Raw genomic sequence first — 20,802 nt, forward strand, 5'->3', positions numbered from 1 at the left:
TATCTATCTATCTATCTATCTATCTATCTATCTATCTCTGTCTGTCTGTCTGAATATTTATGGCACATACTGTATTTGGTATTTGATACTGGGCTATAGGATTACAGGATGGAAATTATTATGTATTATATTATAGTACACTCTAAAAAATGCTGGGTTAAATACAACCCAGTGCTGGGTAAAATAGGGACAAACCCAGCAATTGGGCTATTTTGACCCAGCGGTTGGGTTGAATGTTTAACCCAACCTTCTGGGTAGCAACTCAACCGCTGGGTCAAAACAACCCAATTGCTGGGTTTGTCCCTATTTTACCCAGTACTGGGTTGTATTTAACCCAGCATTTTTTAGAGTGTAATATACTATTTATATATTGTTTTAGTTGTACTGTACATATGTACACTCTCTCTGTATATCACTAACAGATTTTTTTTTGTGTGGAGTGTGTTTGGTGTGATCTGGCATCTGTCCATTGACACTTCTTTTCTAGTGCTTTTTAGTATAAACCTGACTTCAATCTTGACCTTCTCACATAACTATGCTCACATTTAGGTCTTCACCCTTACCCCAACAGCCCCAGGCGCGATTCAGAACTGCATTTGCTAATGAAAACTGTCATGACGTGCTGTCACTGCAACAACCCGCACCTCTCCAGTCCAGCGCAACCCTCCTCCAGCACCCCAAACCCTCCCCTTTTGAAACCAAATATGCGCCAAGAGAGATCAGTTATGAGGAGGGAGCCCGTGAGTCCGGCATCATCTGGATTTATCACGTATCAGCATTGGAACATAAAGACATTGTTCAGTAACATCTCGTGATTGACTGTCTTCCTCTGTGAACTGTGTAACTCGCTTCGTGCGCGAATTTTAAACTTTGCGCTTGGGGACCCGTGGCATCTCCAGGTTTTACGCAATGACTTTTTGATCATTATCCTGGGTTTACCATTGTGGAACTGACTGAGGAGTAGAGCGGATAGTTATTTTAGTCTTGTACATATACTTTTTTGGTAGACTGGTATTTTTTTTTTTACTATATTTCACGGAGTTCACCTTTGGTTCGGGTAAGTGAGGCGCTTGTCACTTTTCTATTGTTGCTGGTTTATGAGAAGCCAAAATGAATATGTCGTGGGTTCTTAAAAATGTGTATTCTTTTTACATAGACTATACATGCGTTTGCGTCACAGTGTTTTTACCGTTGATTTTTTTTCACAACTTCAAAAATTACATTTTAGTCAGAGTGCTCCGTGTAGACGCTCGCGTTGCAGGCGCGTAAAGAGGTAACCATAGCAACTCTACGCTGATCAATCGCCTATCGTTCAGTAGCATACGTCAGTAAAATACTTTATTGTGTGTACATATGACAGGCGTAATCATAAAAACGTTTTTATGTACGCCAAACGATCATTTTGGTTGTGCGACTGAAATCTAAAAGGATTGTGCCCTGACGGAAATTCCTTTGAAAAGTAGTTGTAGGCTATGATTCGCACTTTCACAAAAGTTTCAATACCTTTAATGTATTTGTTTGTATACTTGTGCAAAAGAATATTGTACAGTTTTATTACATAGGCTACAGCATATATTTTATACAAACTCGTTCATAAGCTTTGGAGCAGTTTCTCAATTGCGCATGCCAGTGGACAGCCTGATAGATTCAGTGGATTTGAGCATGTCTAATAATGTATTTTTAATGCTAGATGAGGTCTTCCTGGTTTTCAGCAGAGCCACTGTGGTGCAGGTAACTTAATTAACGTGAAAAATTAACATTTGGTTACCATTGTTATCCATAGAAGAATGATTCTCCGAAAATGTCTCCGAATGTTGTCCCTTTTGCTTCTCTTCACCTTCGTAAAATCTCAAGGTAATACTGTATATTTTTTCTTGATATTCTGTATCTAAATAATCTTTACTGCATCATATTTGAGTGTGTATCACCTTAGGACCAGCATGTATCATATGAGTCATATTGTTGTTGTACTATAACAATTATATAGCCTACATGTATTATTTTTAGTCATTTTGTGCTAGGTTATATATATATATATATATATATATATATATATACACACACACACACACACACACACACACACACACACACAAGGGAAAGCGTGTTTCTTATGTCCTGTGACTAATTCAGTGTTACACCATCTTTAATCACCTTTTTGCCTTTATTTAAAACGGTCCTGGGGTGTAAAATATTCCATGTAGCTTAATAAACATGGACTCAGATTTTGTATGTAGTGACAAATTGAATATAGAATAACCAAATGTAAAATAACTTAAAACATGTACCCATTTTTAGATGCACAACTGGAAGATGAGACAGTTTTTGACCTGTTTGAAACCAGTGGGATCACACGCAAGACTATCGGTGTGAAGCTTTTCAAGGGTCTGGACAGCGATGCTCCAGCATACCGCTTCATCCGTTTTGACCAGCTCCCCTCGGTCAGCTCCACAGCGATACAAAGACTTCTTTTGCAGATACAAAACAACGAAGGCTTCATTCTGACAGCCACTCTGCGCCAGGACCGCACATCCCGTGGCACCATTCTTGCACTGGAAGGCCCTGGAGAGCGCAGGCAGTTAGAAGTTGTTTCAGATGGAAGAACCAACACTTTAGATTTGGTGTACTGGTGGGCTGATGGCTCACGTAATGTGATCTCGTTTGAGGATGTAGACCTCTCGGATTCACAGTGGAAGAATGTAACGCTTTATGTGCATGGAGAGACAGCAACTTTGTACATTGGTTGTGGACTCATTGATAGCTTTATTCTCGATGAACCTTTCTATGAACACCTGACCGCCACAGGTGGTCGTATGTATGTGGCCAAAGGGGCAACACGAGAAAGCCACTTTAGGGTATGTTTGACCTTACATTATCGAGAAAAGTAAAGTGCATGCCAGTTGAATGCATTAGGACATAAGCTACAGGATATCAAGAATAGCGACTAATACATTTTTGCTCTTTGTAAGGCAATTTAGTTGGCATTAGTAGTTGCAGTGCATGCCAAACAAGTTGCTGGAAACTGAGTAATAAATTACAGCTGATCCTCTAGTGTTCTGTAAATCCAACCCAACTTCCCAGTCATGGGAGATATATGTGAACGGTTGAAAATTGGCAAAGTAAGCCTGACAGCAGCTGTTGTTTCTTTCAGGGCTTGCTGCAGAATGTACGTTTTATCTTTGACACCCCACTTGAGGACATTCTGGAGAGCAGGGGATGTGATCTTGGAAACCCAGGTAGGAGGGGCTTGTGAGTCTTAACATTCTTTTAGACAGCCAAAAAAGATTTGTGGGATCAAGATGAAGTTCCTGTTTAATTGGAACTGCTGTACGGAATATGTAACTCACAGACAGGAAGGGATTCGTTCTGTAATGATGTCCATTTTGTTGGAATATTTTGTGTTTTGGTTTTCTTCAATGTCAGCCGAATGGTGGCTATGGAAAGAATGGGTTCTTAAACTGCAGGCTTTTTACATCCTTCGCTCAGTGGAAGGTTTTTGGCACTTGACACTTAGCTTTCTAAATAAACATGCTTAGAGGGGCTCACGCTTGTGGAGACCTGTGCACACTCACTCAGATTAGCAGCAACCACCGTGACTGAAGAAATTATTAGCTTGGAATTGCCATAATGTGCGTGTAGTACAAGCCTGTATTTGTCTAAGTAGGCCATCCATCAATCTGTTCTGATCTTGTAAGTGTTTTTCAATGCACATCAACCCTCATGATTTAGTTTTAAGACTGTTATGTTGTTGTAATTGTACAAAAATTGCATTTAGCTAATTTTTAGCTTATATTTAAATGATTTTACCTTGTTAGAAACAAAAGGGCCATGTGTGGGGTCACATAGATGGGTCAGTAGGTCATAAGGCCAAGAAGGAAGGGTAGTTAAGTTAAACATGAATGCAACCACACACACTCGCACTACCACATACGCACACACACACACACACACACACACACACACACACACACACACACACACACAGAAACACACTTGAGGATTAAATTAGTTCTACAGATGTAGAAAAACAGCCCTGGCTTCACATAGGGGAGTTCAAACCAAAATAATATCATGGTTTAAAAATGTTTTGAGTGTCTAGAGTATGTTCAACGAATAACTCTTTACACATGATGGTAATCTACATGTCATATATCCAGAAATTATGAAGCTATCTTTGATGCTGCCCTAAGAGTCTTCGTTTCGTTGTTATCTGGCAATAACAAAGGAAACAAGTGAAGATATTTACAACTGTCTAATCTAAAAACTAAGTGCTGTTTTATGTTAGACTTTTAATAATAGTTTATTAGGGTAACTCACAGTACTGCCCCACCCAGACTTTAATATTATATTACTCCTTCTGAACTACTTAAAAATAACTTTTTGCGTCTAAAGACGGCGACCAAGAATTGCTGAGATAGGTCTATGTGCCTAGAAACAGTTTGCTCGCGGTTACATGTGTGTTATATCACAGGAGCCAATGAAATGTTTTAATTTGGCTTCCTATTGCAATCTTCAAGCGCCTGAGTGTCGTGTATAAAGAGGCCTTATTGCAAACAGGTTTAGTTGTCATGCTGTGAGATACCCAATGTCTGCATTCCCCATCTTCGTACTTGCCTTAAAGGTGAAGTGTATAATTTTTCCAACATTAAAAGACTTTTTCTTATCCCACCTTGCTCAAATAACTATAAGTAACCCATTTGTAGTTTGTGATTCCTCTGAAAATTGTAAACACTGTGGGTCTATCAAAACATCTCAACCAACCTGACACAATGTTCGCTCAACCAGTTCTGTGACCAGTGACAGATGCAGTTTTCTTGCTTTCTTTTTGCTTAAATGTTCTGTTATGGATGGGATATTATAGTATGCACTACTTCAAAAGTTTGGGATGGTAAGATTTGTGAAAGAAGTCTCTTATGGTCACCCATGAGGTACCAGTCTGTTCATCACGCAAAGCCATTGAGTGGCTTTAGAAGATGTGGAATATAGTGTACAGTGTTATTTATGTTTTTTGTCCATTTTGGAGCCTCTGGTCGCTATGAACATATTATTCAATTGTAAAGAGTCTCACAAATCGAATTGTTGTGCCATGGCTTTTGAACCAACCTATCGGAATTCATGTGTTAATTATAGATGTCTACATCTAATTAGATTTCCTTCTCTCTTTCCTCAGAGGAGGCGAATGTAGTCAGTGAGGGCGCAGAGGTGGTGGAGGTTCCATCTTCAATTGCCACCAATGTGATTGGCCAGGATACAGATGTTCCAGCAACCAGCTCCTCAGAACTGATGTGTGAACGTTCCTGTGAAGAACTGGCCAACCTCTTCCAGGAGCTCAAGGGTCTCAGAGTTGTTGTTAGCAACCTTATAGATGGTCTGCAGAAAGTGGTGAGTCCTGTTGTGTTGCTTTGACAGATCTAAATGTAACCCGTGTTATCCTACACTTTATCAGGCCTAAACAAGACTAGGCACCCACTGTATAACTTCTGTAATTTAGAAAAGAGCCTCTTAGATCTCACACGCAGATAGAGCATGCCATATTGTTGATGTTAACTGATTTTGTCAGATGTTTAAAAAATGTGAGGGCAGTTATGTTTGTGGGCACATGAACGGAATAGTTGGACCATAATTTGGTATCTACCCACATAACTGTGGCAGGAATGTGAGCTCAGTAAATCACCGTTAAAAGTTTTCTGTTGGAAAACATCTAAAATTTTCAATGCATGAAAATGTATAGTTATTTTGACTGCTGGTTATGTTTGAATGTGTGGAAAGACTGAATGAGGTCTCAATGCAGCATGAAGATGAACAACTGTGTGATTCATTTAATTTCAAACTGACTTTTTAGACAGAAGAAAACATGGCGATGAAGGAGGCACTAAATAAGATGCAGAGTCTTTCAGAGCAGACTATGTGTTGGCAAGATGGCCGTATGTTTGAGGACAAAGAGGACTGGATTGTGGATAGCTGTACTAAATGTACCTGCCAAGAAGGAAAAGTGGTTTGTCGTCAAATCACTTGTCCTCCAGTGGCATGTGCCAATCCATCCTTCATCGATGGTGAATGCTGTCCAGTTTGCCTTCGTAAGTGGAAGCACAAACATTCAGAGATGAATTACAACCAAATTTGTCTTTTGTTTATAGCTTAAGAGAGACTTTTTTCAAAAAATCTTATGGACACAAAACTTTTTTTGTGTTTAAAAAAATGGACAGACCCAAAAACAGGCAACATATATATTTGTACATTTCCTTATGTTATGGTATATGTCTTTGTCTAGCAATGGACAGTGAAGATGGCTGGTCTCCATGGTCAGAATGGACTCAGTGCACAGTCACATGTGGAAGTGGCACACAACAGAGGGGGCGCTCTTGTGATGACAAAAGCAATACATGTTCTGGACCCTCGATTCAGACACGCAAGTGCAGTTTGGGAAAATGTGACCGCAGAGGTATGAATACAACCACTGTATGTGTGATAGCTGGAAGTGAGCCATTGTAGCACACTTATAGTAACATTGTGTTTTGCAGTCCGTCAGGACGGTGGCTGGAGCTTATGGTCTCCATGGTCATCCTGCTCAGTCAAGCAATACATGTTCTGGGCCCTCGATTCAGACACGCAAGTGCAGTTTGGGAAAATGTGACCGCAGAGGTATGAATACAACCACTGTATGTGTGATAGCTGGAAGTGAGCCATTGTAGCACACTTATAGTAACATTGTGTTTTGCAGTCCGTCAGGACGGTGGCTGGAGCTTATGGTCTCCATGGTCATCCTGCTCAGTGACGTGTGGAGAGGGTCTGATCACACGTATCCGTCACTGCAATGCTCCTGTTCCACAAAGAGGTGGAAAAGACTGTGAAGGTGACGGACGAGAGACACAAAGTTGCCACATGGACCCCTGTCCGAGTGAGTATTGCATATTTAATCACCATTGTTAAATATAAAATACATGTTAGCTGCATTTCACAAAATGTTATGCTGTTAAACATTAACTTTGACAGCCCTACAAAATTTAAAGCTCAACCCCAAATTGAGCCCAACCACACACATGCTCATATAGAAACCATCTCATCCACCCTGCTGTTCAGATCTTAACTGGAAAACATTGAGAGGATGATGTCATTCTTTCCAGGGCTTATATTATCATTAGAGCAGGGAGGGTACACAAATTTGGGCAATTTGTTCAATCAGAGGATTATGGCAAAGATGCTTATGGAAATGCCTGATGAATGAGATTCACATCGGAGACACGGCAGATGACTGGGAACACCCTGCAATTTTTTCGATCAGGGGCTATTGAATGTTTAGGATCTGGGCTAACTTTTAGTTTCTGAAGAGCAGTGCCAGAAGAGGGCAAGCTATGTGCATTGTGCCTGCTTATTTTGGGCGTTTATGTGTTATTTCCACATTAGCCAGGAATGTGCAAGCACACAGATTGCGATATATTAGAGGCATTACATAACCTAACATTTGGTCCAAAATGAAATCCAAGTGAATTCATATCTAAAAATGTTTTTTAGCTTTATTAGTTCGTTTCATTACATCAATATCAGTTCTTTGATGTATGCAGCACTAGAATATCTGTGTTTGGTTCTCTTAAAATTGCATAAGCTGAACAATGGCATAATAAAACTAAATAACAACCAGTTTAATATAAAACAAAAACTGAATAACAAGCAGATGGACTTTGTCACATTAAAAACAAGGAATAGTACTTTATGTTATATAATTATATAAACATTAATTTCATTAGGTCACAAAACAGATGCTGTACATGCCCTTTGGGGACATTGAGTCACTCTATGAACAGATTTGTGAATCAAACATTTAGGGTGTTATAACTAATAAATGCAAATGTATCCCATGTTATGCCATTTAGTTGATGGTGGCTGGGGTCCATGGTCTCCCTGGGCAATGTGTTCAGCTACATGTGGAGGGGGTCTGAAGAGTCGTGTTAGGGAATGTAACAGCCCTGAACCACAGCATGGAGGAAGGAAGTGTCTTGGAGACTCCATTGAAAATGAAGTATGCAACCGACAGGAGTGTCCTATTGGTAAGAAAAACAAACGTATGAACAAAATATGTTGCATGTATGTCTTTTTACAGTGCTTTTCTCTTTCAACCTCCTAAAATCTATTTTTTTAGTAAGTGAGAAAGAATAATATGTGATGTTTTATACTAAAACAGTGCTGTGTTGATTTGACAGATGGCTGTCTTTCGAACCCTTGCTTCTCCGGAGTCGAGTGTATCACAGCTTCTGATGGATCCTGGGAATGTGGACCCTGCCCGAATGGTTATCGTGGCAATGGAACTTCCTGTGAAGATGTCAATGAGGTGAGCAAAATTACGTCAGACTAATTAGATCAAAATACTTCTGAACAAACCTGTAACCCTAAGTATTAACATTGGTATGTTAAGGTGCAGTTACATCAGTGAAATTTGCAAAAAGGTCCATTATATTTTGTCAATAGTGCAGTGATGTATGAAGCACAGCTCATACAGAAGTCACTTTCAAAACAAACAGCTGTCTGTTGGTCAGCACAGTGAATTCGCATAACCAACTGACCTGATGCAAAATCTCACGATCGCATGGATTCCTATTAAAATGACTGGATTTTGCCTGTGAAAATTCATCGAACAATGGTAAATATGACTGCACCTGTTCTGCATGTTTGTGCTACAGATATGAATGAGGCCTTAAAGGGTACTGGATTTTGCCTGTGAAAATTCATCGAACAATGGTAAATATGACTGCACTTGTTCTGCATGTTTGTGCTACAGATATGAATGAGGCCTTAAAGGGATAGTTCTATTTTTGATGAAATCCGAGAGCTTTCTGACCCTGTATAGACAGCAGTGTAACTGACGCGTTCAAGGCCCAGAAGGGTAGTAAGGCCATCATTAAAATAGTCAGTGGTTCAACCGTAATTTTATGAAGCTATGAGAATAGTTTTTGTGTGAAATGAAAACAAAAATAACGACTTCAACGATTTCTTCTTTTCCGCATCATACTTCGACACACATTCACGACAGTACCTTGATGTATGTGTGGGGATTCCTCTGCTTGTAAACAAGGCACAGCACATCCAGGTTCTACGTCAGAACACCGGTTCCTGCATCAGCAGCATCGCATGCATGCATCGTGGTACTCTCGTGAATGCATGGCAGAGAATGACAAGAAAGAGAACAATTGTTGAATAAAGTCGTTATTTTTATTTTCTTTGCGCACAAAAAGTTTTCTCATAGCTTCATAAAATTAAGGTTGAACCACTGATGTCACATGGACTATTTTAACCATATCCTTACTACCTTTCTGGGCCTTGAACATAGTAGTACCCTTGCTGTCTTCACTGCAAAAAATGCTTTTCTAGCTTAGATTTTTTGTCTTGTTTCCAGCCAAAATATCTAAAAATTCTTAAATCAAGAAGGATTTTCTAGACAAGTAAAAATGATTGTCTTGTTTTCAGAAAAAACAAGTCGAATTTAAGTGAGTTTTTACTTGAAACAAGCAAAATAATCTGCCAATGGGGTAAGCAAAATAATCTTATTTCAAACAGAAAACAAGATTATTTTGCTTACCCCAGAACACGCTAGGAACCACATAACAATGCCTTGGCAGTGGCACCATGTTGATGAATTTTACACGGTCAAGAACCTGCAGTATGTATGTATATACAGTACAAATCTGACAATTCTGATCCTTGTACTGCTTTTCTCTTTCTCTCTTTTTGCATTCTGTGGTGTGCAGTGTGATATGGTATCAGATCTGTGTCATAAGGTGGGTGGCCTACAGCAATGTGTGAATACAGACCCCGGATTCCACTGTCTCCCCTGCCCCCCGCGCTACAAAGGGACTCAGCCCTACGGCATGGGAGTGGAGTCAGCTAAAACCAACAAACAGGTCAGTCATATATACATCACCCCACATACCACTTACTGAGTGGCTAATTTACGTCCAGCCTCCCAGCAGATACCCTCAGCAAGTTCTCAAAGTTCTGGGTCATGTGTGTTTAAATAGACAAAGTTTTAGTATCTGTTGTTTTTTTCCTTATAAATAGGTGTGTGAACCCTACAACCCCTGCAAGGACAACAGCCACAGTTGCCACAAGTATGCTGAATGCATCTTCCTTAGTCACTTCAGTGACCCAATGTACAAGTGCGAGTGCCGTATCGGTTATGCTGGAGATGGCATCATCTGTGGAGAGGACTTTGATCTGGATGGATGGCCCAACCAGGATCTTGTGTGTGGAGCAAATGCCACCTACCATTGCGAAAAGGTACTACATAACCACATTAACCAGTGTCATGCCCCTCATTTGGATCCATATGTCAATTTAATAGAAAAAATGTATAGAACATGTGGATATATTGAAGACAAAATGCTGAGACTAAAGACGTCTCTGCATTGGTTCAATTTAATGCAATCCAGACCTTAAGATTTAGCTGAGGACTGCTTTGAGTGGGTTTCTAAGGAATATAAAATGGAAAGAAATATTGTTTCACCTTAATAAACCCCACAGGACAATGGCATCAACTCAGGCAGGGGGCCCAGTGACCATGAACTAGAGGAATGTTTTGATTTGGCCCAGTGTTTACTGTCTATCGTGCCTTTTTGGAATCGTATATTTTATATCCCTTAAACGTCTTTGTAGTGAGGTGTTTAGCCAAAGGGAGGGAGAGCAAAAGTAATAATTACATCATTCTTCTCTTGTGATGGATAATTGCTTGATTATGTCATGATACACCGTGGAGAAAAACCAGGACCAGAATCTGCAAGGCATCATGGATCTGAAGCCTGGGAAGCAATGAGAGCCAAGCGAGAAAGCAATAAAGGATAAAATATGTGCACATAATAAATAAAGGAAAATATTGGTAATGCACAGAATGAAAAATTGAGATATCATAGCAGAAGAAGCTTGAAATTCTTAGTAGTACTGTATGTGGGTGATTTGATGAGGGTCATTTGATATGAATAACTATTAGTGTCAGATTTCTGGAATAAGGCCTTGTTTTACACTGCACACATAAGTGAAGCAGTAGTGTGACAGCCTGGGCCCAAAATTAACTAAAATAATTGCTTCCAGAATTATTTCATGAAAAAACCTTAGTTATAATAATTACAAAACGTATATGTATACAATCATTGAAAAGTTTTTGTAAGAAGTTTATTATGCTCATAAAGACTGCATTTATTTCTTTTTTTTAAAAAGTAAAAACAGTAATATTGTGGGGAAAAAATATTATTACAATATTAAATAACTGTTTTCTTTATTTGAAAGCATTATTTATTCCTGTGATGGCAAAGCCAATACTCCAGTCACGTGATCTTTCAGAAATCATGCTAGTACTGTATGTTGATTTGGTGCTTAAAGAAACATTCCATATTATTATTAATGTTTGTAAGCAGTTGTGCTGCTGAATGTTTTTGTGGAAACCATGATACAGATTTTCAGGGTTGTGTGATGAATAGAATGTTCATAGATATTATAAAACAAAAAAACAAAATTTTTATTTTGTTATTCATTGTGTGTGTTGTGGTGGCTTATTTTGATATTTTCCACAGATGTGTTACCACATGCACCACATGCAATTTATAATGTTCAATTTTCCACTGTGGAGGATGTGCAGGTTGCAACAGATGTTTTCTTTAATAGACATTATTAAGTCAGATTTAAGTAGTCTTCAGTTTTTGCCATTGATTTGCTCACAAGAGTCAGATTATGATTTTTACAGATCAATATGCACTGCTTATGCTTTCACTGTGAAACAGGCCTGTGTTTAACTTTTTCTTTGAATCTCTGCAGGACAACTGCCCAACTCTGCCCAACTCTGGTCAGGAGGACTTTGACAATGATGGGCAAGGAGATGCCTGTGATAAAGATGATGATAACGATGAAATTGTGGATGAAAGGGTAAGGTAGATTTAGTACCTGTGAGGTTTATGGATTTGTCTTCATGCTGCTGATGTACATACTGTAAGAGTGTGTGCTATTCATATAGACACATGTATATGATATATTGATTCCAGGACAACTGCCCCCTGGTGTATAACCCCAGGCAGTATGACTATGACAAGGATGATGTCGGAGACCGTTGTGATAACTGCCCATATGAACATAACCCTGCTCAGACCGACACTGACAACAATGGGGAAGGAGACGCCTGTTCTATTGACATGGATGGAGATGGTACAAGAAGCTTTGATCGTCGTTTACAATCCATGTGACTCATTTTGGATTGCAACAGATGTGACTCACATGTCCTTTTCTTATTTCTGCTCTTAGAGATTTTAAACGAGCGAGACAACTGCCCTCTCATTTACAACACAGACCAGAAAGACACTGATTTAGATGGTGTCGGAGACCAGTGTGATAACTGCCCCTTAGTCCACAACCCACAACAGGTCTGGAGAAAAATGGAAACTGAGTGCTTTTGCAGATTAAACATCTTTATTCATTTTTTTTAAAGAATGTACCATTTTGTTTTTGCAGACAGATGCAGATAATGATCTAATTGGAGACCAGTGTGATGACAACCAGGACATAGATGAAGATGGCCATCAAAATAACATGGATAACTGCCCGTACATACCTAATGCAAACCAAGCCGACCACGACGGAGACGGGAAAGGAGACGCTTGTGATCATGATGATGATAATGATGGCATTCCTGATGACCGGGATAACTGCAGACTAGTTTCCAACAAGGACCAAATGGACTCTGATGGTAAAAACAGTGTTATATGTACTATATAAAAAAAAAAACACCCTCTTTGTGTTTTGAACCGCTACACTAACACTTCTTACAGAACACTTCATATCTCGCTTCATATATCATATCTCATTTCTGGTCTTTACCATTTCACTCCAGAATAAGGAATGTGTTGAAATAATGATGTGACTAATTATTGATATATGGCATGATGTGGACAATTGTTCTGCAGATTACCAGAGAACTGAGAAAACTGATAAACAACATTAAGAATTTTCCTCTGGGCTCCTCACACCTGTTTGTCTTAATACACAATCCTGCATTCAATTTTTGTGTCATGCAAGCGTCTGTTGCTTTGGATGTTGTTCATATTTCCTATGAAGGTCGTCCAAGAATCTGTCCCATAAAACAGAAAATCAAAGACAAGGCATAAAAAGCAAGCAGATAAGAAATGCATAAATGTCTCGCTGGCATCAGAAATGCCGAAGAGTTGCATCCCAGGGTAGTGTTCCACGTCTCTTTGTGTTTTATGAGGTATTTTAGACACAAATATACGCAGCTTGATATTAAGCTTAAATGGTATAATGGTTGAATAAGTTCTCTGTTGTCAGGCCATGCTTACTGCTTGCGTTCTCTTTTATAAAGTGGATTTGAAATTTAAGTGGGGTGAAATTTGCCTTGGCATTCCAAAGGGTGTTCATTTCGGCAGCCCTCTGAACTCCAAGTGCTAGCTGAAGCTGTCACGGTCTATGGGGAGATTGGAGATCTTTGAGGTTTTCTTGGCTTAGAGAGACAATCCTAAATCTTTGGGAAAAGCCATTGTTTTCCAGTTTTCCAAAAGACAAAGTACCTCTTGGCTAAGACTACACTGTGATGCCAGTGGTTTGCAGATCAAATGATTGAATGTTTTGAAGCTTAGATTAGAATTTTCTAGGTCAGTGGCTTTGGAGTATTTTATGAAGTGGTTATACTGATAGTCTTAACACGAACAGTGTATATGGCTTTATATGACCTCATAAGCTCATAATGATTTGTTTATAATTATTTGTCTAGTTTAATCTACTTTAGACACTCACTCAGCAGTTGGTTTAAAGTTCTTATATTTTCTCTCAGGTGACGGCCGTGGTGATGCCTGTGAGAATGATTTCGACAATGACAAAGTCCCGGATATCTTCGATGCATGCCCGGAAAACAGTGCAATCAGCGTCACAGATTTCCGGAAGTTTCAAATGGTTCACCTCGACCCCAAGGGAACCACACAGATTGATCCAAACTGGGTGGTCCGAAACCAGGGCAAAGAGCTTGTGCAAACTGCCAACTCCGACCCTGGAATTGCAGTGGGTAAGTGAGCTGTAATGCAAACATTTCCATACATGAAAAGCTAAACCGTGCCAGCATTGATTTTGGATTGTCTTTATGCGCAATAACAGGCTTTGACGAGTTCAGCGCTGTGGATTTCAGCGGGACCTTCTATGTGAATACAGACAGGGATGATGATTATGCAGGTTTTGTGTTTGGATACCAGTCTAGCCGACGTTTTTACGTAGTCATGTGGAAACAGATCACGCAGACGTACTGGGAAGACAAGCCATCGAAGGCGTTTGGCATCTCTGGCGTCTCTCTCAAGGTGGTCAACTCCACCACAGGCACTGGGGAAAATCTACGCAATGCATTATGGCACACAGGCAACACCAAGCAGCAGGTGAACTCTCCCTTCGCTTTTATTAGTCCTGACAGATTTCTCTTTTCGTGCCATTACTAACAATAAACTGTCTAATAAATTCCCATGATTCAAAGCAGTGCTGTCTGTTTTAGTGCTTAAAATGATGGATGGCTTTCCAATATCTTTTAGGTGCGCACTCTGTGGCACGACCCAAAGAATATCGGCTGGAAAGACTATACCGCCTACCGCTGGCATCTCATCCACAGGCCGAAGACTGGATTCATTAGGTATAGACTCAGACTCCATTTTGCTTTAGACAGTAACTACCTTTTCTATTCCAAGACACACATTTTTTGATGAGTGTATAACATATAATATAATATAATATAATATTTATACAATATAAAATAATACAAAAATAACATGTAATTTCCTTAATAACATCACAAATATAATTAATGCTTATTATATTATTTTTGATATTGTATAAAAAACTATTAAAAAGTGTGGCTTCATTATGTATAGACTAAATCTTGTTTTAGGCAGCAACTACCTTTTCTATTCCAAGACACTTTTTTTCATGAGTATATAATATAATAAATATAATATAATATAATATAATATAATATAATATAATATAATATAATATAATATATAATAATATAATATAATATATAATTTTATCAATAACATCAAGAATATAATTAATGTTTATTATATTATATTTTATATTGTATAAAAAAACTGTATAAAAACAATGTGGCTTCATTAGGTATAGACTCAGACTACATCTTGTTTTAGACAGACATTATATATTCTGTTCCTAGACACACGTTTTTGTGATATGTATAGAATTTATTAATAGAATAAAATTTTTACGTTATATAAAATTATATAAAAGATGTACATTCTATCAATAATGTTTTAATATTTTATACATTTTATTAAAAAAAACATAAAAAATAATGTGAAAATGTTACATTTATGAAAATCTGTAATTTTTCCCCCAGAGTTGTTGTGTATGAAGGCAAGCAGATCATGGCAGACTCAGGCCCCATTTATGACAAAACGTTTGCAGGTGGACGACTCGGGTTATTTGTTTTCTCCCAGGAGGCCGTCTTCTTCTCTGACCTCAAATATGAATGCAGAGGTGAACAAATATGACTTTATTTAGAGATGAAAACATTTAAATATCCTGTGATCTTCCTTTTTTCTATTATTAACTTTTCTTTTCTTTTTTCCTTTTTTCTTTTCTTTTTCATTTTTATTTTTTTTTTGGCAGATAATTGAGTGTGATTGGAGTGCTGTATCTCTTGTCATGGACTATTTTGATCAAAGCAAAACCGGATCAGTGTAGTGCCTTAGTAAAAGACGAAAATGAGACTTTCTGCAATAAGGGCCTGCATAAAGGCCAGATCCACAGACCAGAGGTGCCTTCAAGAGGTGAATATACCTCCTGCTGGACAAGTATGGTCAGCATTGCTTTAGATTCTCAGTTAAATGTTGCACAAATAATCTTTGTAATGCTACATTGAGTCCTGCCATCTTGAATATGAACCCAAGACTCTGAGTGTTGAGGGTTTATCGTTTTTCATTTCATATACTTTATTCTTTTATATGTCTTTTTCATCATTCTTGTGGAGAACATTTTTGTGGCCTTTTGTGTTTGTTGCAATGTTTAGGGGAGATGTATTATATTCTTACCTTTTCTACTATCTACTGTAACTTATTTGTCTTTTTTTCTGGTTATTAGTTATCATTCCTTTTGTAATGTATCCCTTGCTGACTAATTGTAAATACTTATTTATTTGTTTACATTGACAAATTTTTACAGATGAGGTTTAAAAGAATGTTTTGCATATGTTATCAAATTGCATTCATGTCAGTAAGGCTTCGTCATTGGCCATTACTGTACAGTATCTACATAGAAAATGAATGTGACAAGAGGAAGTGTAATGTAATATTCCTGAACATTTCAAAAGTGTCAATTTTTTTTTAAACTACAGAGCGTGCATGTAAGTAACCATCGCTTAACACCGGTCCTCAGTGACCCCAGCCGCGGAGACTTTTCTTGCTCTCATTGCTACAATGGTGACAAACCAGGATTGTGATCTCAGCAACTCTCCAGTTTCTAGATCACCCTAACTTGGCATTGAACCAGCAATTTTTGAGGTATCCATTCTACCAGCACCCTCTTTTGTAAATTCAATAAGAAGAAGCACCATTCAGGAAATGCCAGTGAGAAATTTTATATAAATTTCATATTTTTATGAGCTGATAAAGGAATATATATTACACCTCTCATGTACATGCTTTAAATATCAACTTGTTTCATTTACAGTCGTTTCATTCACCACGCAACACAGAGCACTTCATTAGATGTTAAATTTAAGATTCATCTACAGTGTATGGCTTGCTGCTAATCACATTTCTATGTATCATACTTGTTTTTTATTAACTAACAATCAGTTGTTTTTTTTATATTTTGATCACTCATATGCGTTTTCATGGCAAATATGTGATGAAATAACTTTTGTCAATAAAATTATATACAAAGATTACATGACTCTAAAAATTCAAGTTATAAAGTCTTCAATAGCCTATTAAAAGTTCTACATTTAAGATTGTTAGATTTGAGAGTGATGTATTTTAAATGCATATAACATTTTCATCCATTTTAACATAAACTGATAAACTTAATGTGTCACTAATACATAAATGAAAAGATTTCTGCACACTAAAAATCACCTCTTTTGTATATTCAATAAGAAGAAGCACCATTCAGGAAATGCCAGTGAGAAATTTAATATAAATTTCATATTTTTATGAGCTGATAAAGGAATATATATTACACCTCTCATGTACATGCTTTAAATCTCAACTTGTTTCATTTACAGTCGTTTCATTCACCACGCAACACAGAGCACTTCATTAGATGTTAAATTTAAGATTCATCTACAGTGTATGGCTTGCTGCTAATCACATTTCTATGTATCATACTTGTTTTTTATTAACTAACAATCAGTTGTTTTTTTGATATTTTGATCACTCATATGCGTTTTCATGGCAAATATGTGATGAAATAACTTTTGTCAATAAAATTATATACAAAGATTACATGACTCTAAAAATTCAAGTTATAAAGTCTTCAATAGCCTATTAAAAGTTCTACATTTAAGATTGTTAGATTTGAGAGTGATGTATTTTAAATGCATATAACATTTTCATCCATTTTAACATAAACTGATAAACTTAATGTGTCACTAATACATAAATGAAAAGATTTCTGCACACTAAAAATCATAGCATAACTATTTATATCTATTTGATTTTATTTAAATAATATATTTTGCATCTATTCAAATTGCATATGAACAGCATATAACAGTTGATTGTGAAAAATGTTTGCTCAGATAAAAAGCACAAACATTGTTAAAATATGGCTGTGGAACAAACATTAACTAAAATGTATGAGAAAAAACAACCGGATCTCATGAAAGTGCGTATAAATAGTATGCCAAATAAAAACAAAAACTAGTGGTATTGAAACAAAGTGGATTGACTGATCGATGATAAATATATAAACCTGATTACTATTCATTTAAAACACATTCAGTTTATTAATATACTGTTCTTCAGAAGTCTTACCTGTTTCATTTGTGTATGACTGACAATGTGCATTATTAACATTCATTTTATTAGATTGTTAGAATTGTGCAATTCAAATGGATGGGAATTCATTAAATGCAATATCTATTCAAATACATAAATCTTAAATTTAGACCTAAATATTTCTTTTGAGTCTGGGTCACCTCATGAGTGCAATATGTTGAGATCACATGACTAATCACATGACACTTTTACTTACTGTTTAGCAGATTTCTGCAATGGCATTGGGAACCAAAAACTAGCTACTTTTTCTAAGTGATCCATGCTGCTAAGAGTAAGTTGCCAGTGCAACATAAAAAAAACAACAACCGGATCTCATGAAAGTGCGTATAAATAGTATGCCAAATAAAAAACACTACTAAGTGCATCTTTAATGAATCTATTCTTAATTCAATTTGTGGTTTAATTCATTAATGCAAACGGAGGCATGGACTCCTAGAAACCATTCCAAATGAGGTAACCATGTCCAATTTTGGTAGTGTTTTTCTGTCTTCCATCTGGTGATCCTCTGGGCTTTCTTTGGAGCATTTAGGGGAAAACAGTGCTTGGTAGAATTAAGGCGGCATGCTGTCCTCCAGTAATTCTTGTCTCTGAAAGAGTGCCCACATTTCACTGCTTTCAGATGCTACAGAGCATTTTGCAGGCTGATGTGGTAAAGATATGCGAGTGTGAGTGTGTTTTCGTGTGTATGCAGCTGACACAACTGTGCAATTAGGGGATAATTAAGGGGAAGTGCTGTGTTAAATCTAATGATCGGGCCACATAGCAACAGGGGAAAAACAGATTTTTTTGCGAACAGACACGGAGACGTGCATATGAAGTATTTGAAGCTGATTCTGTTATCTTTCATGTGGGGAACCTGTGGTTTTTGAAAGCAGAGAATTTTTAGACACTGGAGAGCATCATGAAATATGTCATCTTTGTACTTGATGCACATGAATGACGCTCTCTAAAGCTTGGATGTTGTGTTACCATTATTTAGTAGGCCTATAAACAGATCCAGCTGTGCTCACGGTACACTGCAAACCCAATCACACAGACAGCATTATGGACCTAATGCTTCTGCCATAATTTTTCACGTGGAGGAAGCTGAGCAGTGTGTCTCCTGAGGAGAGATCAGATGCAGTTCTTGTTCCAGGGACAGGCACAAAACAGTAAGAAAGGAAGAGATAGATCTCAGAGGAAGCTTCTAAGAATGCTGTTAAGTCTCTGTTTCATGAAAGCATCATTAAAAACTAAAGCTTTTGCAATATTTTGTATGATTGAAGCATCTAGGTAATAAAATAAAACACTTTAAATATTGCAGGACCACGGTGCTCTTTACTGTTTTGAACAACAACACTGTTTCAAGGTCCATTTACCTCATATTAACGGTTTCTCTATTCTTCTTTATTCTTCTTTCTCAGAAAAATTATCCAATTCAGTCAAAGCCAATTCAATATTATGGTATGAGATGTTCTCATGACTTTTGTATTGGAGATTTTCTGAAGTGAAGCTAACAAAAGCCATAAATCTGCCAACATTTTAGGATTAGGGTTTGAATTTAAGGCATCTTGCCTTTACTGTTCATATAAATAAATTGTAAGGCGTTACTGCATCCCACTCTTTATTGCCATATTCATCATTATGAAAAAGAACTGTAATGACAGAAATATATAATAAATAAAGTGATAAAATGCAAGAAATACAGTAGCTGAAATTTATGAACAGGACAGGCCAGAAATAGTTTCCTCTTCTAGATAAAAATAGCACATGGGAAAATCTCAATATATTTTACTTAAATATTTACATATACATATAATTAACCATTTTTAAATAAATAATAATAAAAAAAATTGGGGTACTTACTACTGTTACTAGTGTTTGGGTGAGTAAGATTAATTTTTTTTATGTTTTTGAAAGAAATCTCTTATACTTACCGAAGCTGTATTTATTTGAAAGACTAAAAACATTAATATTGTGAAATATTATTACAACTTTAAAAAACTATTTTCTATTTAAATATGTTTTAAAATGTAATTTATTCCTGTGATGGCAAAGCTGAATTTTCAGCATTCATTACTCCAGTCCGTGTCACATGATCCTTCAGAAATCATTCTAATATGCTGATTCGCTGCTCAAGAAACATTGCTTATTATTTTCAATGTTGAAAACAGTTCTTCTGCTCAACATATCAAAAACTAATGGTCCATTTTTTGGAGGTCAACTGGAACAGCAAGCCAGTACCCCTGAGGTTTCTGAATTTGATATTGTTTGGGAAGAGATGGTTCAGATGTTCAGTCGCAGAAATGGAAAGTTTGACACTTTTACCTTTATCGCCTGTGCACCGTGTGACTGTGCAAGTGAGTGCAAAGCCAAACTACTGAAGCAAAACCATTTCCAATAATCCACATAGTCCTACAAAACTTGGAAACTGGCCTAGAAATATTGTTGCAGGTCAAATGTGTGCAGAAAGAGCGATGAGAACTCTTTTATCACATGAGTATGTTTTTGAAATTATTTTGTCTGCTGTTGTCATTCTAGTTCCAGCAGGGGTCAAGTGTGGAAGACTAATGGGTCATGGTGAGTAGAACGGTCCAGTGCTGTTTTTGAACATCAATATGCAGCCATCTGAGCAGTGCATTTCCTCTCTCAAGACCCAAAATGACTACCTGCAAAGTTAATTAATTATACTCATCTCTTAAAATATTACTTTCATCCTGTTTTGGAAGAATATTGCAGAGGCCAAGAAGGCGGATAAGAAAACATTTTCCATTTTCCATGTTTT

At 37.3% G+C, this 20,802-nt stretch overlaps 1 protein-coding gene across 1 annotated transcript; it reads left to right on the plus strand.

Annotated features, from left to right (window-relative positions):
- The first annotated feature begins 745 nt into the window (after window positions 1-745).
- LOC107702453 (thrombospondin-2-like) lies at window positions 746-16,043 on the plus strand. The gene is made up of 20 exons (XM_016504778.1): window positions 746-1,057; window positions 1,784-1,854; window positions 2,299-2,855; window positions 3,152-3,236; window positions 5,171-5,382; window positions 5,843-6,077; window positions 6,272-6,442; window positions 6,722-6,898; window positions 7,872-8,045; window positions 8,199-8,326; window positions 9,741-9,893; window positions 10,051-10,269; window positions 11,797-11,904; window positions 12,021-12,180; window positions 12,277-12,395; window positions 12,484-12,718; window positions 13,817-14,044; window positions 14,134-14,405; window positions 14,556-14,653; window positions 15,377-16,043. Exons 2-20 carry the CDS (start codon window positions 1,788-1,790, stop codon window positions 15,528-15,530), a joined length of 3,552 nt encoding a protein of 1,183 aa, XP_016360264.1. The 5' UTR covers window positions 746-1,057; window positions 1,784-1,787; the 3' UTR covers window positions 15,531-16,043.
- Window positions 16,044-20,802: the final 4,759 nt, after the last annotated feature.

Source organism: Sinocyclocheilus anshuiensis, unplaced genomic scaffold (genome assembly GCF_001515605.1).
Source record: "Sinocyclocheilus anshuiensis isolate Anshui unplaced genomic scaffold, SAMN03320099.WGS_v1.1 scaffold190, whole genome shotgun sequence".
Classification (NCBI taxonomy): Eukaryota; Metazoa; Chordata; class Actinopteri; order Cypriniformes; family Cyprinidae; genus Sinocyclocheilus; species Sinocyclocheilus anshuiensis.